This window comes from Salvelinus alpinus, chromosome 20 (genome assembly GCF_045679555.1).
Source record: "Salvelinus alpinus chromosome 20, SLU_Salpinus.1, whole genome shotgun sequence".
Taxonomy (NCBI): Eukaryota; Metazoa; Chordata; class Actinopteri; order Salmoniformes; family Salmonidae; genus Salvelinus; species Salvelinus alpinus.
This window is the reverse complement of record NC_092105.1, coordinates 30698890-30722373: the sequence shown is the minus strand read 5'-3', so window position 1 is coordinate 30722373 and position 23484 is coordinate 30698890. Positions and strand designations below refer to the sequence as shown.

The following is a 23484-nucleotide window of genomic DNA, read 5'->3' as shown; positions in this document are numbered from 1 at the left end:
ACTTCTGGTGTCTCACAAAAGTAGAACTATGTTGGAGAGCATACTTAGCACAAAGCTTACTAAAATTAGTAAATGGTTTGGAGATAATAAGCTATCTCTGCACTTAGGGAAATCTAAAGCAATAATTTTTGGATCCAGACCTAAATTGAGTAAGTCCTCTGAAATCAGAGTGGAGTTAGGGGGTGAGGTGCTGACTACTAAAACCTATGTTAGCTACTTGGGATGTATCCTTGATGGAAGCTTGGGAGGTGTGGGCATTGCCAATAAAGTTCTAGGGAAGGTTAATGCCAGGACTAAGTTTTTGGCTAGAAAGTCCAAGCTGCTTGATAAGGACTCCATGAAAGTGCTAGTTACTGCACTCATTCAATGCCATTTTGACTATGCTAGTACTTCCTGGTTTGGGGGCTTATCTAAACTTATGAAGGGGAAGCTCCAGATAGCCCAGAATAAGCTGACCAGGGTATTATTGAAGGTGAGTCCACGTACTCACATAGGCAGGAGCTGCTTTCAGGAACTAAACTGGCTGCCTGTTGATGCTAGGGTGTCCCAGATTAGACTAGGTTTGGTTTACAGGAGTGTTTATGGTCCTGCACTCAGATATCTAAGTGATTACTTTCCTTGTGTTAGGGATGCACACAATCCCAGCACCAGATCAGGTGTTGCTGATGTGTGCTTATACAGGTTCAGGAGTAATGCAGGGAAAGGTACTTTCTTGTATACTGGAGCCTCAGAATGGACTGAGTTGCCTCTGCCCATAAAAACAACGTCCTCTCTGGGCTGCTTTAAAAATGAAGTAAAAATATGTTTGATGTCTTCTGTGCCCATATGAATAACCCCTATGGTGTAACTGGAATGATGAGATAGATGTTCTTCTTCTCTGTTTTAGTTTTATTATTTCACTGCCATACTGTGTTCGATCTTGTCTAGCCATCTTGTCTCACGAGGACTACAATGGAAATAAGTTCCAGACTTTATTGTGTGTTATCCTCGAGTGTCACGACTTCGGTCCCTCTTCTTGTTCGAGCGGCGTTCGGCGGTCGACGTCACCGGCCTTCTAGCCATCACCGATCCACTTTTCATTTTCCATTTGTTTTGTCTTTGTTTTTTACACACCTGGTTTCAATTCCCCCATTACATGTTCATTATTTAACTTATTGTGGATAGGGGGCAGCATTTTCACATTTGGAGGAAAAGAGTGCCCAGAGTAAACTCCCTATTACTCAGTCCCAAATGCTAATATATGCATATTATTATTAGTATTGGATATAAAACACTCTGAAGTTTCTAAAACTGTTTGAATCATGTCTGTGACTATAACAGAACTTATTTGGCAGGAAAAACCCCGTAGACAAACCATTTAGATTAAAAAAAAATAGAGGTCACTCTCTTTTCAATTCGTTTTCATTGGGAATCCAGATTTCTAAGGGACCTTCCTGCAGTTCCTATCGCTTCCACTGGATGTCAAAAGTCTTTAGAAATTGGTTGACGTTTTTCCTTTGAGAATGAAGAAGTAGCCATGTTCAGAATGAGGCTCCAGTGAAGTGTACTGTTTGTTAGAGGCGCGTGACCAGAAAGCATGCTACACATTGTTTTCCTCCAGTATTGAACACAGATCATCCCGTCTTCAATTTTATCGATTATTTACGTTAAAAAATACCTAAAGTTGTATGACAAAAGTAGTTTGAAAAGTTTGGACAAAGCTTACAGGTAACTTTTGAGATATTTTGTAGTCACGTTGTGCAAGTTGGAACCAGTGTTTTTCTGGATCAAATGCGCCAAATAAATGGACATTTTGGATATATATCGATGGAATTAATCGAACAAAAGGACCATTGTGATGTTTATGGGACATATTGGAGTGCCAACAGAAGAAGCTCGTCAAAGGTAAGGCATGAATTATATCTTTATTTCTGCGATTTGTGTCACGCCGGGAGGGTTGAAATATGATGGTCTGTGTTTGTTTGCTTGGTTGCTTGGTTGCTATCCTCAGATAATAGCATTGTTTGCTTTCGCCGTAAAGCATTTTTGAAATCTGACATGTTGGCTGGATTCACAACAAGTGTAGCTTTAATTTGGTATATTGAATGTGTGATTTCATGAAAGTTAAATTTTTATAGTAATTTATTTGAATTTGGCGCTCTGCATTTTCACTGGATGTTGGCCAGGTGGGACGCTACCGTCCCACATATCCCAGAGATGTTAACCCTCTGGTTTCCACCATGTTTGTGTGAGTGTTTGTAGGTTGTATCTGACGGCTGGTATATTGTTGCCGGGTTTTGTACTTTACGCCCGTTTATTTCGTGGAACCGGTATTTTTCCAGCACCATAGTATTGTGTTTATACTGTTGTTTTCTTGAATTAAATACCTTGTCCACACCTGACTCCTTTCACCAGTTACCCACAGCATTGACAGAAACACGCACCCCTTCGGAATGGAGTCAGCAGTAGCAGGTGCCCCTGCAGTAGGGGTTGAGGAGCGAGTACAGCAGCACGCTGCCATGCTGCAGCATCTCGGCTGCGCCATGGATCGCGTTCTACTAACCATGGAGCGCTGGGAGAGAAGAGGAGTCCCTCCAGCATCTCCACCAGCTCCACCAGCACCAACAGTCTCACCATCACTCACCCCTCCTTCACCCAGGCCCAGTGGGATTCGGCTTGCCCTCCCGAGGGAGTATGATGGAACGGTGGCGGGTTGTCAGGGGTTCTTGCTCCAGCTAGAGCTCTACCTGGCAACCGTCCACCCGGCTCCTTCGGGCCGAGAGAGCGTGGCCGCCCTTGTCTCCTGCCTCTCAGGGAAAGCCCTGGAGTGGGCCAACGCCGTATGGGGGGAAGAAGAAGCAGTGTTGGACCACTTCGAGGATTTCACCGCCGCTTCCGGGCAGTCTTTGAACATCCGCCTGAGGGTAGAGCGGCGGGGGAACGTCTCGTCCACCTGAGGCAGGGGACGAGGAGCGCACAGGAGTTCGGGTTTGAATTACGGACCCTGGCCGCCGGCGCGGGATGGAACGACAGGGCCCTGATCACTACCGGTGCAATATACGCGAGGATGTCCGTCGGGAGTTGGCCTGCAGTGACACTACTCTCACATTCGACCAGCTGGTGGACCTGTCCATCCGGCTGGATAACCTGCTGGCTACGCACGGACGTCCAGATCGGGGTCTGTCGGTTCCATCCCCCAGCACCACCGCTCCGATGCCCATGGAGCTGGCAGGTGCTGCACTTAGGGCGACCGGAGGAGAGGCCGTTCCATGCACCATGCTGGGAATTTTATTGACAGATCATTTGCCCATAGTTTAGGGATCCCCATTGTTCCTGTAGATATGCCCTTCCCTGTGCACGCCCTAGATAGTCGACCATTAGGGTCAGGGCTAATTAGGGAGGCCACCGCTCCACTGGGCATGGTTACGCAGGAGGGTCACAAGTAGAGAATCAGTCTATTCCTTATTGATTCTCCTGCGTTTCCCGTGGTGCTGGGGCTACCCTGGTTGGCCTGTCATTACCCCACTATTTCGTGGCAACAGAGGGCTCTCACGAGGTGGTCACGAAAGTGCTCGGCGAGGTGTTTAGGGGTTTCCGTCGGTGCTACTACGGTGGAAAGTCCAGACCAGGTCTCCACCGTGCGCATCCCCTCTGAATATGCCGATTTGGCTCTCGCCTTCTGTAAAAAGAAGGCGACTCAATTACCACCCCATCGATGGCGGGATTGTGCGATAAATCTCCTGGTAGACGCAGCACTTCCCAGCAGTCACGTGTATCCCCTGTCGCAAGAGGAGACAGCGGATATGGAAACATATGTCTCCGAATCTCTGGTGCAGGGGTACATTTGGCCCTCCACTTCACCTGCCTCGTCGAGTTTCTTTTTTGTGAAGAAGAAGGATGGAGGTCTGCGAGTGGAAGACGGCATTTAGTACCACCTCAGGGCACTATGAGTACCTCGTCATGCCGTACGGGTTGATGAATGCTCCATCAGTCTTCCAGGCCTTTGTAGATGAGATTTTCAGGGACCTGCACGGGCAGGGTGTAGTGGTGTATATCGACGACATTCTGATATACTCCGCTACATGCGCCGAGCATGTGTCCCTGGTGCGCAGGGTGCTTGGTCGACTGTTGGAGCATGACCTGTACGTCAAGGCTAAGAAATGCCTGTTCTTTAAACAGTCCGTCTCCTGCCTAGATGGAGAGTGACCACATTTCAGCCGTGCGTAATTGGCCGACTCCCACCACGGTAAAGGAAGTGCGGTGGTTTCTAGGGTTTGTCAACTACTACCGGAGGTTTATCCGGGGCTTTGGTCAGGTAGCGGCTCCCATTACCTCACTGCTGAAGGGGGGACCGGTGCATTTGCAGTGGTCAGCTGAGGCGAACAGGGCTTTTGGTCAGCTGAGGGCTCTGTTTACCTCGGCTCCCATGCTGGCTCATCCGGATCCCTCTTTTGCATTCATAGTGGAGGTGGACACGTCCGAGGCTGGGATAGAAGCCGTGCTCTCTCAGCGCTCGGGTACGCCACCAAAGCTCCGCCCCTGTGCCTTCTTTTCGAAGAAGCTCAGCCCGGCGGAGCGAAACTATGATGTGGGGGACCGAGAGTTGTTGGCTGTCGTCAAGGCTTTGAAGGCGTGGAGACATTGGCTTGAGGGGACTAAACACCCTTTTCTCATCTGGACGGACCAACGCAATCTGGAGAACATCCCTGTGGCGAGGAGACTGAACCCTCGCCAGGCAAGGTGGGTCATGTTCTTTACCCGTTTTGTTTTCACCCTGTCCTATAGACCAGGTTCCCAAAACGCGAAGGCAGACGCACTGTCCCGGATGTATGACACAGAGGTGCGGTCCATGGATCCCACTCCCATACTCCCGGCCTCTTGCCTGGTGGCACCGGTAGTGTGGGAGCTGGACGCGGACATCGAGCGGGCGTTACGTACAGAGCCCACTCCCCCGCAGTGTCCAGCTGGGCGTCTGTACGTTCCGTTTGCTGTCTGCGACCGTTTGATCTATTGGGCCCACACGTCACCCTCCTCTGGTCATCCGGGCATCGGTCGGACAGTGCGCTGTCTTAGTGGGAAGTACTGGTGGTCCACCTTGGCTAAGGACGTGAGGGTTTATGTTTCCTCCTGCTCTGTGTGCGCCCAGTGCAAGGCCCCTAGGCACTTGCCCAGAGGGAAGTTACAACCCTTACTCGTTCCACAACGGCCGTGGTCGCACCTGTCTGTGGACTTCCTGACGGATCTGCCTTCCTCACAGGGTAACACCACGATCCTGGTCGTTGTGGATCGGTTTTCCTGCCGTCTCCTCCCTTTGCATCGAGGATTTTATTCATGTGCATGTATGGCTTATTCAAGTTTTATGTGTACTTGTTTTTTTAAATGGTTGAATTAATTAATTCAATTAATAAACTAAACTAAAACTCCCATGCAGATTGGGTGCACCATAAGACACTTTCGGTTCATCTCCTGGTTATCTGCTTATGATGTTGTTTTAACTCCACTTCGGGTTAGTTTCCCAGATGCCAGGATGATTAGAACAATAAGAGATTGCTCCAAACTCTTCCAGGCTATCTCTATCTCGGGTCACACACACACACACACCACATCTTGTCTATGGAAAGCCGGCTGTAAATCAATTGTCAGCTCAAGCTACCCCTAGTGATCCATACGCCCAGATTAGATGCAGGGAGTGGAGACCATAAAGACACAGCATTAGTAGAACAGAAATGTCTTACTGTTAGTTAAAAATAAATTGTTAACCATTAATATCAAATAAATCAGGTAAATACATAATTTTCCTATCACATCTAGAATTTCGGGCAACATTTTTGACCAAGTGGTCTATTTTTAGCCAAGTGGGCCTGTCTAACTTGTTATTTGTTTGTGCAAAATGTGAATAATCTGTGCATCATTTTGTGTATAATCTGGCTAATAGTGAGGGCCTCAAGGACAAAAATGGGCCAGTGTGTTAGAAATGCCAGAAACAATTTATGGTTCCAGTCTGCCCCTGGGTAGAGGTAGTGAAGTTGTGCAGTATGTAGGAGTAGTAGTAGTAGTAGTACTGTGTCCACCTACTCTGTCCAAAATGTACTTTGTTGATGAAATTTCACCTAAATAGATTTTACCAAGACAAATATCATTAACATTATATCTAAAAAGTCAGATTTTGTAACCTAGTACCTCCGATAGTAACCACCGGGCTCTGTTGACATAGTGGTGCAGGTTTCTCGTAACAACTTTTGAGGATCATGGTGGTCATCATCTTCAAAGTTTTTTAAATAGTTTTTTAATCATTGTGTTTGTAAATGAAAATCAATAAATAAAAAATGGTACATTTCGGGAACACAATTGCCATTAATTAACCAGTGTTAGAATCTGCCTAACATTGGGGAAACTTAGGCCTACTCATATCCACTATGGTTCCTACTGATGGTAAGTATACTTAAGTCTTAATGATAGTCTATCCAATTTGAAAGATTATTACTTATTCAGTCAACACAAAGGGGACGACGAAGACGTTGTTCTTTCTTGTGAGATGGTTTAGTATGTATTAAAAGATTAACAGGAACACATTTGTGTGGAAACGTTCTATTGCAGAGTATTGATTATACAGTGGAATTAAGTTGGATTTATGAGCAGGATTTAAACCCTGTATTCCTCCACATTACAGACACGCTCACAGTCTCCAGGGATTTGATATGGCATTTACATTTGGCAAGTGAACAAAAGCGTTTTTGAGTCTCAACTGTAATAACTACCACACAATGACATTTCTGCATGGGGGGGTGATGGATGGATGGAGTTCCTTAGAGCTTTCCATTCAAAGCACAGTCGTTTGGAAATCACAGTGTGACTATTGGTCGTCAAGGGACGGAAGTACTTCTTGCTGCTTGAGCTTTGCTTAAATTAGATTTGACATGCAAGACATACATTTATAGAAAATATTAAATTGTCAAGGATACTGTATTGACATTGTAAGTAGTGTAACTTTGGTAGTTATAAATCATTGAAATGCATTTTTCAACATGTTATTACTAATGTGTACAGAGTCCTTTGCATCTAATCTGTAAGGATTTAAATTCAGGTCATCTTTACGTGTCATGAAATCATTTTAATCTTACATCTACATTTAATGCGTAGAGAGGGTATAGCTATGAATTTCACTCCTTATTAACATAGTTCAAGCTTGGGAAACCACCTGAGAAAATGTCACATTTGTAATTAAAATGGAGAAACCACAGACTGTGGGGACATTTTAAATGCATAACCCTAAACATCAATTTCCGGACTTAACACAATATTCTTCTGTGATGACTAACTGGGGCTAGTGGATAGGGTCTTGAAACTGTGAGAAAACTCATTACTCACATATACAGTAATTATGTCGCTAGTTAAACTGTAAGTATCAGTTACCATATATTATTTATAGGTACACTCACCTTAGAATTTCTTCCCATGGGGGTGAGGGTCAAGGTAAGGGTAAAGGTCAGTATCACCTGATATCTGAAAATGTGTGAAGAACTGAATAAAGGAAGACGTTGGGAAGAAATTGGTTAGACCAAAACATAAATCTCCATCCATGGCCATTTTCCATGGCTCCCTTTTCAATCATATGATTGCTTCTCCAGATACTGACCTGTTATTATGTAAAGCAAGGATAGGAATCTGTATGTCATTTAGCCCAGTAAGTTCTCTATTTCAGGAGGTCATGGATATTAATGCAATCAGGAAACTGACACACACTGGTATTTCTATGCTATACTATTACATGCTAATATACTGTATATGGGAGATTTTTTTTTTTACTAAGTACTATGTTCTTATTATGATACTGAAAATATGTTCCAAATGTATGTTGATTCTAACACCTTTTTATCCTTCATGCTTGGATCCTTTATTCACATAACATTGGAATGTTGAACAATACAATGAAACTGAAACGATGAAACTAATTCTAATACTGTAAATCAATACACATTAGCTCTTGAATTTGAATTTTATCCAAAAAGAGTATAAAAGCCATATTAAATCCATCCTCTTTGTTTAAAGTCACGTCTTCTCCCTGCAGAAATAAATAAATATATCCCCTCATGTAGTAACAAGAAAAAGAGAGCGTGTCCTAAATGGCACCCTATTCTCTATATAGTTCCCTATTGGGCTCTGGTCAAAAGTAGTGCACTAAGTAGGGAGTATGGTGTGAATGTGGGATGCTGACACATTCAGCAAGCAGATTCTGTAATTATCTCAGGATTGGTCCACATTACCAATCTAGGCAATTCTGACTCCCCATTATCACAGCAATTAATTCAGAGAAAAAGAGCAGATAACATGTTCATGGGATTTCAAAGTCACCTTACATTTTTGTCATTAAGCAGACACTCTTAGCCAGAGCGACTTACAGGAAGAATTAGGGTTAAGTGCCTTGCTCAAGGACACACCAACAGATTTTTCATCTAGTCAGCTCGGGGATTCGAAACCAGCAACTTTTCAGTTATTGGCCCAACGCTATTTACCAGTAGGCTACCGGCTGCCATTTATTGATCGCCCACAATGCTTTGAGGCAGCAAGACATGCTAAGTTGATGATCAGAAATGTGCTGCTGTCTAATAGCACATTGCATTGCCAGAAAGCCATTACCACATTGAAGCCCCATTATCACGTAGCTATTTATACTGGCTAAATAAAACTGTTTTCGAATGCAGCTAAACTGGTTTACACAGGGAATAGACACAGCTAATGTCACGTTCCTGACCTGTTTTCTGTTGTTTTGTATGTGTTAGTCGGTCAGGGCGTGAGTGTGGGTGGGCATTTCTATGTTATGTGTTTCTATGTTGGTAAATGGGTGACCTGATATGGTTCTCAATTAGAGGCAGGTGGTTTTCATCTCCTCTGATTGAGAACCATATTAAGGTAGGTGGTTTCACATTGTTTGTTTGTGGGTGATTGTCGCTGTGTCTGTGTTTATTTGCACCACACAGTACTGTCTCGTTCGTTCCTGTTCATGCGTGCTTCGTTATATGTAGTTTGCATGTTCAGGTTAGTCTACGTTGTTTGTTTGTTATTTTGTAAATATTCAAGTATAGTTCGTGTCAGTGTTCGTCGTGTCTAATAAATTCATTCATGTCTACATACCTCGCTGCACATTGGTCATCTGATCCCTCTCTCCTCTCCTCGTCTGAGGAGGAGGACGACGTAGAATGTCGTTACAGCTAAACTGTCCTTACAGGGAATAGAAAGCATGTGATGCATGTTCTATCTTCAGATGCTTTGAATATGCAAACTGAATGTGTACGAAAATATTAACTACCATCTGTTTCAAAAATCAATCATTCAATGAGGCTTTCAATGAGAAACAACGACAAAGAAACAAAATACTTAAAATAACCCATTCTTTGGCGCCAAATAAGACAAATCCAACTCTAGCTGCTAACTCTTGTTTTCTACTTCTGTTCCCCTGGCTTCCATGTCTCTCCTAGCACAGTGGAAATACATTTCTTAGTTGCGTATCCCAATTAAGTTTACCCCTAGGAAGACAAAAATATTTATTCTGACTCATTTGTTATTGACCAGTTATGTTCAACAGGGACTTAGGCTGTTTCCCACATAAATGATTCCCACATAAATTATGAAATGTACTGACATTCTGAGGAGAAATGTATTGCCATCCACAAAAATACAGTTATAAAATTAACCATTATACTGTTGATTGTCTCTCCAAGCACTCAGAGCTGGATTGTGTAGCCATTCATCACCTTTGGAGACATTGGTATGGATGTTGACTGTGGTAGTGCTCCCACTATAGCAGGGTCACTCCTGTGTTCTTAAACATTGCATGTTTTAAAGGAAGTCATAATCACACAAACCACATTAATTATTTTTAGAAAAACAAGATCCTGACATTCTTTTATTTTGATGGAATATTTAAGGATGTGTTTATACTCTAGCCTTGGGTGAACCTTGGCTTGTGTGGAATTAATTTTTCTATTAAATTTTATGCGGGGGAAGGTGACCACATACCTTTTGGACTGTGTATTTTCTTTTGAATGTCGTTATAAAATAAATAGTTATTGTGTGTGTGTATGTGTCAGGGCCGTGCACAGGCCTTTTGGGGGGACAGGTGAGCAAACAAAAGACAGGGCACCCCCCCACAAAAATAATTATCCGCAACCACGGTCACAGACTCGTTGAGAAATTATGACTGAATATTTAGTTACATAAAAGCAATAGATCATCTTAATGGCTAATTAAATTACATATTTAACATGAATTTAATGACAACTTGCAGGCAGTGGGTTCAGAACAACGACAAAAACTGTATAAAATGTTTTGTTTTTTACCCCAAACAAAAGGGCACTTTAGAGACGGAAAGGGCAAAGGGTCATGGTAGAGTTATGCTGTATTTGTGTATGTGTCTGGTGTGTGTTGTGTTTGTGTGTGTGTGCACGTTTCGTGATTACGAGTGTGAGGGTGTGCATGCTTGTGTGTGTGTCTCTATGTTAAAGCTGTCAGGAGAAGGGTCACTGTTAAATTCCCAGGTAACAGAACATACTTGAAATTAGATTATCTGGTATGACCACTACACTCTTGTACCCTGACCCCCACCAGGTATAAATGGAAGTGTACCACCATTCCAGTCCTGGAGGACTGTCAGTCAATCCCTCCCTGGGAAGGCAACCTTGGAGAGGAGAGAAATATTTCTGTATGGAAATGAATATGAGCCTGACTTCCAATGAATCAGAAAACCTTCTCCCTATTGTTCCCATTTGTCCCAGCTGTCAAAGGGAATTGATGGAGTGCCGGGGTGTGCAGTTTGAAAACGGCGGGAGGAAATACAGCTGATAAGAAAACTATGCTCTTCCAGCGAAGCAGAGAGCATTCAGCCTCAGGAGAGAATGCATGGAGAGGATGTCTTGCCCAAAATAAATTGAATTCTATCTTTCCCACTTTAGAATTCCAATTTGGAAAGAATGTTTTCCCTATATGGTTTACTGATGATCACTTTAGGAGACGAGTCAATGGTTATATAAAAAAAATAATAATAATGTGACAAACATCTTGACTTTGTGTTTTCTTCCTCACATGTGATGCTTCTCTTCTCCTCATGCATTTGTTAGACTGGTAAGGTATTCCTACAGACATAACTTGGCTGCAGGTAAAGTATTCCTAGAGAGAACTTCAAAAAAATCTAATTTGATTGGTCACATACACATATTTAGCAGTTGTTATTGCGGGTGTAGCGAAATGCTTGTGTTCCTAGCTCCTAGCTATCTAACAATCCACAACTATACACTCAAATTTCAAAGTAAAAAATGAAATTAAGAAATATATAAATATTAGGACTAGCAATGTTGGAGTGGCATTGACTACAATACTGTAGAATACACTATATACATTACATATGAAATGAGTAAAACACTATGTAAACATTATTAAAGTGACCAGTGTTCCATTATTAAAGTGATCACTGATTCAATGTTTATGTACAGTACATAGGGCAGCAGTCTCTAAGGTGCAGGGTTGAGTAACCGCACCACCCTCTGTAGAGCCCTGCGGTTGCGGGCGGTGCAGTTCTCGTACCAGGCGGTGATACAGCCCGACAGGAGGCTCTGAATGGTGAATCTTTAAACGTTTGTGAGGGTCTTACGGGCCAAGCCAAATTTCTTCAGCCTTCTAAGGTTGAAGTGCCTTCTTCACCACACTGTCTGTGTGGGTGGACCATTTCAGCTTGTCAGTGATGTGTACGCAGAGGAACTTTAAGCTTTTCACCTTCTCCACTGCGATCCCATCGATGTGGATGTGGGCGTGCTCCCTCTGCTGTCTCCTGAAGTCCACGATCAGCTCCTTCGTTTTGTTGACGTTGAGGGGGAGGTTATTTTCCTGGCACCACTCCGCCAGGGCCCTCACTTCCTCCCTATAGGCTGTCTCGTCATTGTTAGTAATCAGGCCTCCTGCCGTTGTGTCGTCTACAAACTTGATGATTGAGTTGGAGGCGTGCGTGGCCACTCAGTCATGGTTGAACAGAGAGTACAGGAGGGGGCTGTGTTGAGGATCAGTATAGTAGAGGTGTTGTTTCCTACCTTCACCACCTGGGGCGGCCCGTCAGGAAGTCCAGGACTCAGTTGCATAGGGCGGTTTTCAGACCCAGGCCCCCGAGCTTAATGATGAGCTTGCAGGGTACTATGGTGTTGAAGGTTGAGCTCTAGTCAAGTATTCCTCTTGTCCAGATGGGATAGAGCAGTGTGCAGTGTGATGGCAATTGCATCGTCTGTGGATCTATTGGGGCGATATGCAAATTAAAGTGGGTCTAGGGTGTCAGGTAAGGTGGAGGTGATATGATCCTTAACTAGTCTCTCAAAGCACTTCATGATGACAGAAGTGAGTGCAACGGGGCGATAGTCATTTTGTTCAGTTACCTTTGCTTTCTTGGGTGCAGGAACAATGGTGGACATCTTTATCTCTAATGGCGCCTGTGGCGATGGCTGACGTTTTATGGGCTCTTAACCAACTGTGCTATTGTGTTAGTTTTTTCGCATTGTTTGTAACTCATTTTGAACATAATGTTGCCGCTACCGTCTCTTAAGACCGAAAAGAGCTTCTGGACATCAGAACAGCGATTACTCACCACGAACAGGATGAAGATTTTTCCTTTATTGCGTCCGATGCAAAGGATATACTGCTTTGTCAAGACAAGGCCCAAATCCCCGTCATCAGCATGAAGATAAGACGGAGAAAAAGGGGGAGGAGGGCAGTGTGCCTTGTAAGAATTCGTTGACGAGTAGGTAAACCACCACTACCCTGCGTATTATTGGCCAACATGCAATCATTGGAAAACAAACTGGACGATCTACGATTAAGACTATCCTACCAACAGGACATTAAAAACTGTAATATCTTAGGTTTTACCGAGACATGGCTGAACGACAACACAGATAATATAGAGCTGGCTGGCTTCTCCGTTTTTCAGCAGGACAGAGCAGCTACGTCTAGTAAGACGAGTGGCGGGGGTGTGTGTGTCTATTTGTCAATAACTGCTGGTCCGCAATGTCTAATATTAAAGAAGTCCCAAGGTATTGCTTGCCTTAGGTAAAATACCTCATGATAAGCTGTAGACCACACTATCTACCAAGAGAGTTCTCATCTATATTATTCATAGCCCTCTATTTACCACCACAAACTGATGCTGGCACTAAGACCGCACTCAACGAGCTGTATAAGGCCATAAACAAACAAGAAAATGCTCATCCAGAAGCGGCGCTCCTAGTGGCCGGGGACTTTAATGCAGGCAAACTTACATTTGTTTTACCTCATTTCTACCAACATTATTTTACTGACTTTATTGTCCCCATGGGGAAATTTTGTTGCAGTGTCATGTACACGTTTAAAGTGGTGTTTAAAGGCAAAAAAAAATTACATTACAACTTTCATAACAGTTACATACCAATAAAAAGAGACTAGCCTGTTGGCCTACCTGGGTTGATAGGAACATTAGCCCAAGCTATTTAGGAGGCATATCACACCTGGCACAAATTATTGTCTAGTTCTGTTTTTCCTGCTGAGGGGTGCCCTATACCTGCGCCCAGAGGGGAGTAGTTCAAAGTCCGGGTACATGGGGTGTCTTGGGTCTAAAATTATTTTGTGAGTCTTGCGGAGGGCCCTGACCTTAAAGATCTCATCCAGGCCTCTCTGTTTGACTCCAATTACCTTGCTTGCTGTGGTGATAATCCCTCTCAGCATATTTATCTGGTTGACAGTGGTATTTCCAAAACAACAAATAATACAAAAAGTTAAAATACTCTCAATGTAAGAGAGTATTTTAACTCTCTTGTACGCAAATAGTTGTACTAGTTCCCATCCTGACAGACACCCCGTTAAGTTTGCGGTTGACACTACCTTGATCAGCCTGATGCATGATGACGAGGAACACCATGACCCAGTCCGAAATGACTTTGTAGAGTGGTGTGACGAATTACACTTGTTCCTCAGTACCAACAAGACCAAAGAGATGTGCATAGACTCAGGAAGCATACAACACCTACCTCTGCAACATCTATCAGAGGTCAAAACATAGATATTGTAGAGGAATACAAATATCTGGGTGTCCTTTTGGACAATAAGCTTCAGTGGAGTAAATGTACAGACCAGGGGCCTGTTGCACAAAACTAGGATAAGGGATTAAGCCAGGATATCTTGGTGATCCTGGCTCAATTGATCCGTAATCCGGTTGCACTAAAGATGGATAGGGGGCAGGAGGATATGTTATGGTATAAATTACCATGGAGATTTATTCTGTGGAGCTAGCCTGCTCCAGACCAGGCTAAATTCCAGGATCTATTTAATCTCATCCCTAATGTCAGTCAGCAGTCACCACAAATGGAAACCAATAGTTATTTCACTGCTCACTATACATTGTTATCACATATAACTAGACCCACTGTTATTATTTAAACGTTTGTGATCATTAATTTCAATGATTTTGGATAAAAAATGATTTTTAGATGATGTTGCTATCATTAGATAATTTACAGTTTCCCATAGACTATAAGGCTATATATAAAATGATAGAATATTAGGGCCACAGAGGGGAAAAAAACACAAGTCATAATATTGTAACCAGTTGTTTTAAAGGAGGACAGTTGTTAAAATGACAGATGTGGGGCATTTCGTGAAATTGTACTTCAGTATGGTTTCATAAACAAAGACATGCTGATGTGCCAGAATATTAAGTATCACATTGTCATAAGTATCAAAACTGTAAAAACAATATGTAGCTTTTCTGCAGAAAGAACCAGCCTCATAAATTTATGACTTTATCCTTTTTCTTCAGTGTGGCCCTAGTACTCTGTCATATAAACAAATACACATTCCATATGAATATAAAAACACAATGTGTAACATTATGTTCCTTTATTGAATAAGGACAAAACAAAGCAGGTAAACCATCAGCTCCTTTCGAAACTGAAGTCACAGTGACTCTACAAGATGGAAAGCACAGAATCCAAGCATATTATACAAAATGATACATACACATTCAAAGGTCTGTATATAACACACCCTGCATGTCTGCACACTAAAATAAATGCAGGACAAATCCATACACATCAACTGAACAGACAAATGAATGGATGCAGTAGCCTCCCTGCAGCCTTGTATTACACACAGTATACCGCACAAACATCATAAGAGGCCAAATTCGTCAAAAAACGAACCCAAAAAAAACCAAATTCCTCTGCCACCGCAGGACATATTTAACCAAAATTGAAAGCACACATACTAACTAAAATAATTCAACACATATTGGTCCCTCAGCAGCCGACCACTGTCGTCATCAGGGAAGATTGCCGGATTGTCCCAGTCCATGGCTGGTGGCACTCTGGGGGCCCTCTCCTTCCTCAGGCAGGCCACATTGTGGAGGACAGCACAAGCCACAGTAATATCACATGCCCTAACAGGGCTGACCCTTAATTTGTGAAGGCAGTGAAAGCGTGCCTTCAGGAGGCCAAAGGTCATTTCAACTCTGGCCCTGGTCCTGGCATGGGCATGGTTGTAGGCCTGCTGTGCTTCCTGGGGGTCTGTGAAAGGTGTCAGGAGAAAAGGCTGGCAGCCATACCCCCTGTCTCCCAGCAACACACCAGAGAATTCACCTGTCAACACAAAATCTCATCATTACTACCTCATAAACACAGTGATATTCTTGACACAGCCATGATGGTTATAAATAGGGGTTGTGTGGCTTACCTTGTGATAGGCACTGATAGATTTCAGAGGCCCGAAAGATTCTGGAGTCATGGACTGAGCCAGGCCATTTTGCCACAACATTGCTGATCACACAGTCAGCATTGCAGACCATCTGAAATCATAAGATGAGGAATATTACACCAATCAATGCACATCACTGGCAATGCAGAGTGTTCGTCAATGGACAATATCAAAAAGTTATGTTCACCTGAACATTAATGCTGTGAAAGGATTTCCTATTCACAAAATCGGCCTCATGGGCACCTGAGGGGGCTTTTATCCTTATGTGTGTGCAGTCCACTGCACCAATGACATTGGGGAAACCTGTCACACAAAGTAATGAGTATCCTACTGTGTGTTAACAGTTGTCCTGTAATTTGTAGATCCTCTTACCTGCAATCCTATAGAACTCCTCTTTGATGTCACAGAGTCTTCTGTGGCCAGGGAAGGAGATGAAGACATCTGCTAATGCTTTGATAGCCAGACACACACTCCTTATTGTGCGGCAAATTGTGGCCTTGTTCAGCTGTTCTGCATCCCCCACTGAGTACAGGAAGGCTCCACTAGCAAAAAAGCGCAAGGCCACACAAACCATTTGCTCCACACTCAGTGCATGGCTCCGTGCAGTGCGGTGCTTAATCCTGGGACCCAGTAGTCTGCATAGATACCTGATGCCATCTGCAGAAAACCTGTATCTTTCATATAGATGGTCATCAGGGAAGGCCAGTGGGTCCAACCGGTCCCTGAAGACCCTTTCTCGCCTGAAGGCTCTCCTCAGCACAAGTGCTTCTTCATCCACCACATCTCGCACGAATGGGCATGCCATTGTCAGAGCAGAAAGGAACACACAATTTTGGGCCTTCATATAGGCTAGTGGCCACACCTGGTGCTGGGGGGGTGGGCAAAAGAGGGCGATGCCTTATAACGATGACTTGGTTGTACTGATTGCTGGGAAAATAAAAAAAAACCTTAGAAAGATGCCACCGTCCTGTGTGCTCACAATAAGAGCTCATATGTCATGGCTCACTTGACTTTACGAGAATATACCTAATTTTTATTTTGAGCTGTGTCATCTTCTTGGAGCTGGGGGAGGAAAGAAAAATAATGATTAATACATTTGTGTTACAGTTAGCATACAGTGTACATTGAAGGCATATCTCACCTCCCTCTCAAGTTTTTTTATTTCAAGGTCCAGTTTCCTAATTGTCCTCTTTTTTATTTCGGACTCCAGTGCAAGATTTTCCATCTTTTTCTTCTTGTACTGAATGTCTATGTCTGCCAGTTCTATTTGGCGCCGGAGGTGGTTGCCATACAACTTTCTGATAGCTTGTGAGCTCTGTGAACACAATACAATTAGCGCAGCTGGAATTTGGCAGGATGTGGTGTCCTTTTATTAATACGCACTATGTTGCCAGGCTGGTTTTCCCACTGTATAGCATCTGGGTCCTGTAAAAGAAATTAGATTTTTTGATTTTGATGAGGACTCCTCACCATTGTAGAGTAAATAGTACTTTCACAGTCTTAACATGATACCTCATGCCTTCTGGAATCCAGAGAGATGGTCTCCTCCTCATCATCGTCTCCATCATGTGCTGTTGCTGCTGCACTGGGGCCTTCACCCTATCACATTTAATCGGATTCATATTGAAGCTAGTAGACAAGACATGCCAGGCCTACAGTATGCCTTTGATGGAGTACTCACTGGATCAGCATCGTCTGGTGCTTGTGCTGGTGGCTCTAACAGGAACACAGTGCTGCCAGACACTGCAAGGCAATAGGTAAACCAAAGTCAGACAGTCCAAATTGATTCAATATGAATGTGGTTGTATCCCATGTAGAGATGGAAGGACATACCTTGAATGAAGCGGGTGGCATCTTGGGAGGAACCTATGCTCGTCTCTTTCCCCCCAGGGATCCCCTCTAAGACGGGCCTGCCTTTATTTAGCTCCAAGGCCATGTCCTCTGCTGGGGTAAGGTCAGCCTTTGGTGACCCACCACCCGTGCCTTGTCTGTGGGTATTCTTTTTCACTGCTAAAACAGTACAGACAATGTGTGAGCAGGCACCTTCTGGGTACAATATATGCTTGTGCTTTGTTAAATATTAGTCAGGGACCATACCATTCTGCAGAATGTTCTTGTATTTGATTTTGACCTGCTGCCATGTCCGTTTTGGCCCGTTCATGTTTAATCTACACACACACACACACACACACACACACACACACACACACACACACACACACACATTTAATGGAGTCACACTGCAAAAAATTACTTGGTATTTTTGTCTTGTTTTCAGTAAAAATATAAAAAAATTTATCATAGCTTTATACAGTGTGATGGAGTTACTTTACACAATTTCACTCATATCTGCAGTGCATTTCAATTAAAAATTTAACCGTTTCATAATTACAGTACAACTGCATTTTTGGAGATGTGAATTAAATATTTGAATTGTAATTGTGATGTTTCAGCGGAGCGGTGAGTGTGTAATTGTGCACTACTTACGCATTCAGGCGGTCTGCAATACTTTGCCACGCTTTTTCTCTTTGCTTTATCACTGTGGCGGTGTTGCCTTTCTTCTTAATTATATCTTTTACCTCCTCGTATGCCTCCATGAGGATTTGTGCTTCCGACGGGGAAAAGTACGCGGCTCTAGTTGCCATGGTAAATCAGTTAATCTGTGATCTGTGGCGGGGTCTATTTGAGTGAGCCGTGAGCGCGCACCTATCCAGGATTGGTTTCACCTGGCTTAATGAATCCGTGTCTGCTCATCCTGGCTTGGTCTTTGTGCAACCAATTAAGCCTGGACGCACATGTTTTGGCTTCATTGAGCTCAGCTGAGTCATTTATCCCGGATGTCTTAATTCTACTTTTGTGCAACAGGCCCCTGATCTACAAAAAGAGTCAACAGAGACTGTACTTTCTCAAAAGCTGAGATCTTTTAATGTTGACTATACTGACTCTGTTCTACAAAGAGACACCGGCTTCAACAATAAGTGCATCGACGACGACATCCCCACAGTGACCGTACGTACATTTCCCAACCAGAAGCCATGGATTACAGGCAACATCCGCACCGAGTTAAAGGCTAGAGCTGCCACTTTCAAGGAACGGGACACTAATCTGGACGCTTATAAGAAATCCCGCTATGCCCTCTGACGAACCATCAAACAGGCAAGGAGTAAATACATGACTAAGATTGAATCCTACTACACCCGCTCTGATGCTCGTCGGATGTGGCAGGGCTTGAAAACTATTACGGACCACAAAGGGAAACCCCGCCGTGAGCTGCTCAGTGACATGAGCCTACTAGATGAGCTAAATGCCTCACTTTGAGGCAAGCAACACCGAAGCATGCATGAGAGGACCAGCTGTTCCGGACGACTGTGAGATCACGCTCTCCGTAGCCGATGTGAGCAAGACCTTTAAACAGGTCAACATTCACAAAGCCGCGGGGCCAGATGGATTACCAGGACGTGTACTCAAAGAATGCGCGTACTTACTGGCAAGTGTCTTCACTGACATTTTCAACCTCTCCCTGGCCGAGTCTGTAACACCTGCAGTTGAAGTTGGAAGTTTACATACACCTTAGCCAAAAACTCAGTTTTTCACAATTCCTGACATTTAATCCTAGTAAAGATTCCCTGTCTTAGGTCAGTTAGGATCACCACTTTATTTTGAGAATGTAAAATGTCAGAATAATAGTGGAGAGAATGATTTATTTCAGCTTTTATTTCTTTCATCACATTCTCAGTGGGTCAGAAGTTTACATACACTCAATTAGTATTTGGTAGCATTGCCTTTATATTGTTTAACTTGGGTCAAACATTTCAGATAGCCTTTCGCAAGCTTCCCACAATAAGTTGGGTGAATTTTGGACCATTCCTACTGACAGAGCTGGTGCAACTGAGTCAGGTTTGTAGGCCAACAATTTTTTACAGACAGATTATTTCACTTATAATTCACTGTATCTCAATTCCAGTGGGTCAGAAGTTTACATACACTAAGCATTCCTACAGAGAGAACTCGGCTGCAGGTAAGGTATTCCTACAGAGAGAACTTGGCTGCAGGTAAGGCATTCCTACAGAGAGAACTTGGCTGCAGGTAAGGCATTCCTACAGAGAGAACTTGGCTGCAGGTAAGGCATTCCTACAGAGAGAACTTGGCTGCAGGTAAGGCATTCCTACAGAGAGAACTTGGCTGCAGGTAAGGCATTCCTACAGAGAGAACTTGGCTGCAGGTAAGGCATTCCTACAGAGAGAACTCGGTGGCAGGTAATGTATTCCTACAGAGAGAACTTGGCTGCAGGTAAGGCATTCCTACAGAGAGAACTTGGCTGCAGGTAAGGCATTCCTACAGAGAGAACTTGGCTGCAGGTAAGGCATTCCTACAGAGAGAACTCGGTGGCAGGTAATGTATTCCTACAGAGAGAACTTTGCTGCAGGTAAGGTATCCCTACACTACATGAAAAACTTGGCTCACTTTCATTCATTTCTCATGCAAATATGATATTCCCTCCTCACATAATAAGTCTGTTTTCACACCCTGATTGTGCTGACTATGGTTGCTTCCCAAATTGCACGCTATTCCCTATAAAGTGCACTACTTTCGACTAGAGCCCTATGGGCCGAGGTCAAAAGTAGCACACTTTATAGGAAACAGGGTGCCATTTGGGACAGAGCATAGATGGAGCCAGTGTCAACATGTTGATTACTTTGAGAGAGTAATTATTCTGCCCTAATTACATGAAGCGTATGAAGAACCCTGCTTCTATATTTAGGGCTTTGTGGAGGTAAATATGAACAATGGGCCATTCAAACAGGCACCTCCATATAACACCACAATTCATTTTTCTAGTTGGAAATAGACACAAAGTAACATCATAAAAATGCATGTAGTTAATTTGAAATCCTTTTTTGCAGTGAGAGGATATTTTAGCATCCAATTCCAGGTGCTTGGAATGTGTCATGGAGTGATAAGCATTCAGCTTATTCCTGTGAGCACACACAGATGTTCTAAACTTTTGTTCTTACAGTTCTGATTCTGTTCTGACAACACTATTCTGAGGTGATTCTAACGGAACACTTCCAAATTCAGGATATGTCTGCAAACAAGGGTTATGCAGGCAGAGAGAATGATCCCACGCTTGCCTAATTTTTCTCTCAATCCCTCAGAAACGCCCAGCGATTTCAGCCATAAAGAAAAAGAGAGAGAAAGAAAGAGAGAGAACCTCTCAGAGAACAAGAAAGGGGGAATTGACAGAATGAGAGAGAAAGTGAAAGAATGAGAGCGAGAGAGAGAAGCGGTCGGTAAAGAGAGAGAGAAAGAGAGAGGAAGAGAGAGAGTACCTCTCTCAGTAATGAATCTGCACATTCCCGTTCAGGTCACATAAACATTGACAGCAGGTAATGAGGTGCTGATGAAGGGACCTGACCAAACACTGAAGTGATTGCTGCGACAGTCAGGCTAATACCTGGGATGAGACTTCAAGATGGTGGCCAGGGCACCACTCATGCAAACACTGACAGAATTCTGATGGAAGAAAGAGAAAGCTAAGCGCTGACTATCTCTCTCTCTCTCTACCTCTCTACCTCTCTCTCTCTACCCCTCTCTCTCTCTCTCTCTCTCTCTCTCTCTCTCTCTCTCTCTCTCTCTCTCTCTCTCTCTCTCTCTCTCTCTCTCTCTCTCTCTCTCTCTCTCTCTCTCTCTCTCTCTCTCTCTCTCTCTCTCTCTCTCTCTCTCTCTCTCTCTCTCTCTCTCTCTCTCTCTCTCTCTCTCTCTCTCTCTCTCTCTCTCTCTCTCTCTACCTCTCTCTCTCTCTCTCTCTACCTCTCTCTCTTTTTCTCTCTCTCTACCTCTCTCTCTTTTTCTCTCTCTCTACCTCTCTCTCTCTCTCTACCTCTCTTTCTCTACTCAACGTTTCAACCTTTACCTGCAACATAGTATAGGTATAATACTGTGGTCTCATCTCTTCGCATCTCCTCGCACACTCTCTCTTGTAAATACTGAGACAGACATTAAAAGACAAAGCAGGGAGGCAATGCATTCTGAGGTAAGCCTTACAGGTTTCAGTTCCAGAGAGAATGAAACCCTATTTAATAAAAACTGGTTACTTGAGTTCTGGCATAGGCCTAGGCATTGTTTTTGCGCAGTTGAATTGTGAATTGCTATGTAGTTGAGTTTCTTATATTCCCACTGTAAACATATATTTTTTGAGTCCATGAATCCAACCCGGTATTCTTGCATTGTAAGAATGATCTTATTTGTTGGCTTATCTCTTGAAACTAGCCATGATCAATTGACTACACTCTTAGGAAAAAAGGTGCTAGAACCGAAAAGGATTCTTTAGCTGTTTAGCTGAACCCTTTGAAGAACCCTTTTTGGTTCCAGGTAGAACCCGTTTAGTTCCAGGTAGAACCATTTTGGGTTCCATGTAAAACCCTGTCCACAGAGTGTTCTACATGGAACCCAAAATAGTTCTACCTGGAACCAGAAAGTGTTCTCCTATGGGGCCCATTTTTTCTAAGAGTGTACAGCCTTAAATATAAACTTGAGTCTGTGTGATGTCCATTCTCCAAAACACATTTGGATTTAATTCAAAATATCCCAACTGAATATTTGAGGCTAGCATGAGTCAAAATGACTAGTGTTTGAAGATGAGGCTTACAGACAGTGCAGTAATAGAGCTGTCTCTGAATCCCAGTCCATGGTTCTGAAATCCCAAATTCCCTCTCCGTCTACCACATGGGGACCTCTATCCTCCAGATTGGTTGAGCAGAGCTCCACAGGTGCAGAGCCCCAGCCTGAGCTTCATTAACTGATGGCAGCAGGATAGCTACAGACAAACAGACAGATAGATAGAGATATCAGCAAGGGAAAGAGAGAGAATGGGATGGAGGGATAGAATGATGGAGTGATGGAAACAGAGTCAGACAAAGATCGAGACCGGCAGGGAAAAGAAAAAGGCTTGGATGGAGGGATGAAGGGATGGAGGATAGAAACAGACAGTCAGACAGAGAGGATTGTCAGACATTGTTGGGATACCATGGTTCAGTTGGGATCTATAATTTATATATGAAAGGTCTCTTTTCAACTCCTTATTCGATGAAAGTCATTGGAAGTTGGATAGGTAACTTGCAGAAAGACCCATACTTTAAAATTCTCAGGGCAAGGCAAGCTGGCTGCATACTGTAATCATAATAGGTGCTTTACAGTGTAAATGTATTTTTCCCTTACAGCAGGCTGCCGCCAATTATTCTGAAGGATTTGGAACCATCCGCTCTCAAGACCACTTTTCAAATCAAACTAAACAGTAATAATTATCCCAGAAATAATGTGACAGCCTGGGAGAGAGACAAAGAGATAGAAAGAGAAAGAATGAGAGAGAGAGAGAAAGAATGAGAGAGAGAGAGAGAGAGAGAGAGAGAGAGAGAGAGAGAGAGAGAGGTAGTCCTCCTTATTATCAGCGCTATTGAATCCAACAGATAATGACAACAATTTACTGTGATGTAGGGAAAACCTAAAAAATAAACAACCAACCGTACATACACAGCCTGTGTTGCACATACAAGGGAATGAGCTTATAAACAAACATGTAAAAATGCAGCTCTGCACAATGTTTACTCTGCCAGATTTTGACTAATGGACATTATTCCATGAACTGGACAGGGCTGTTGATGTAATTGAATCAGTACTATGCATGATGCTGGCTTCCTAAGGCCATTATACCATATTAAGGATCACCTTCACCAGCCATAAGCAGCGGTG

The 23484-nt window shown here is 43.4% G+C and overlaps 1 protein-coding gene across 3 annotated transcripts; it reads right to left on the bottom strand.

The window, feature by feature from the left end:
• Nucleotides 1-14847: 14847 nt before the first annotated feature.
• LOC139546649 (putative nuclease HARBI1) lies at nt 14848-18601 on the bottom strand. 3 transcript variants are annotated; one of them, XM_071355271.1, is made up of 10 exons: nt 18223-18601; nt 17833-17903; nt 17569-17745; nt 17417-17478; nt 17248-17334; nt 17119-17160; nt 16877-17050; nt 16108-16797; nt 15715-15826; nt 14848-15620 (listed from the first exon to the last, which is right to left on the bottom strand). In XM_071355271.1, exons 1-8 carry the CDS (start codon nt 18378-18380, stop codon nt 16762-16764), a joined length of 807 nt encoding a protein of 268 aa, XP_071211372.1. In that variant the 5' UTR covers nt 18381-18601; the 3' UTR covers nt 14848-15620; nt 15715-15826; nt 16108-16761. The 3 variants fall into 3 exon arrangements, with proteins under 3 accessions (XP_071211372.1, XP_071211371.1, XP_071211369.1); XM_071355270.1 differs by having other exon boundaries at nt 16108-17050; XM_071355268.1 differs by lacking the exons at nt 17569-17745; nt 17833-17903; nt 18223-18601 and adding an exon at nt 15923-16038 and having other exon boundaries at nt 16108-17160; nt 17417-17548.
• Nucleotides 18602-23484: the final 4883 nt, after the last annotated feature.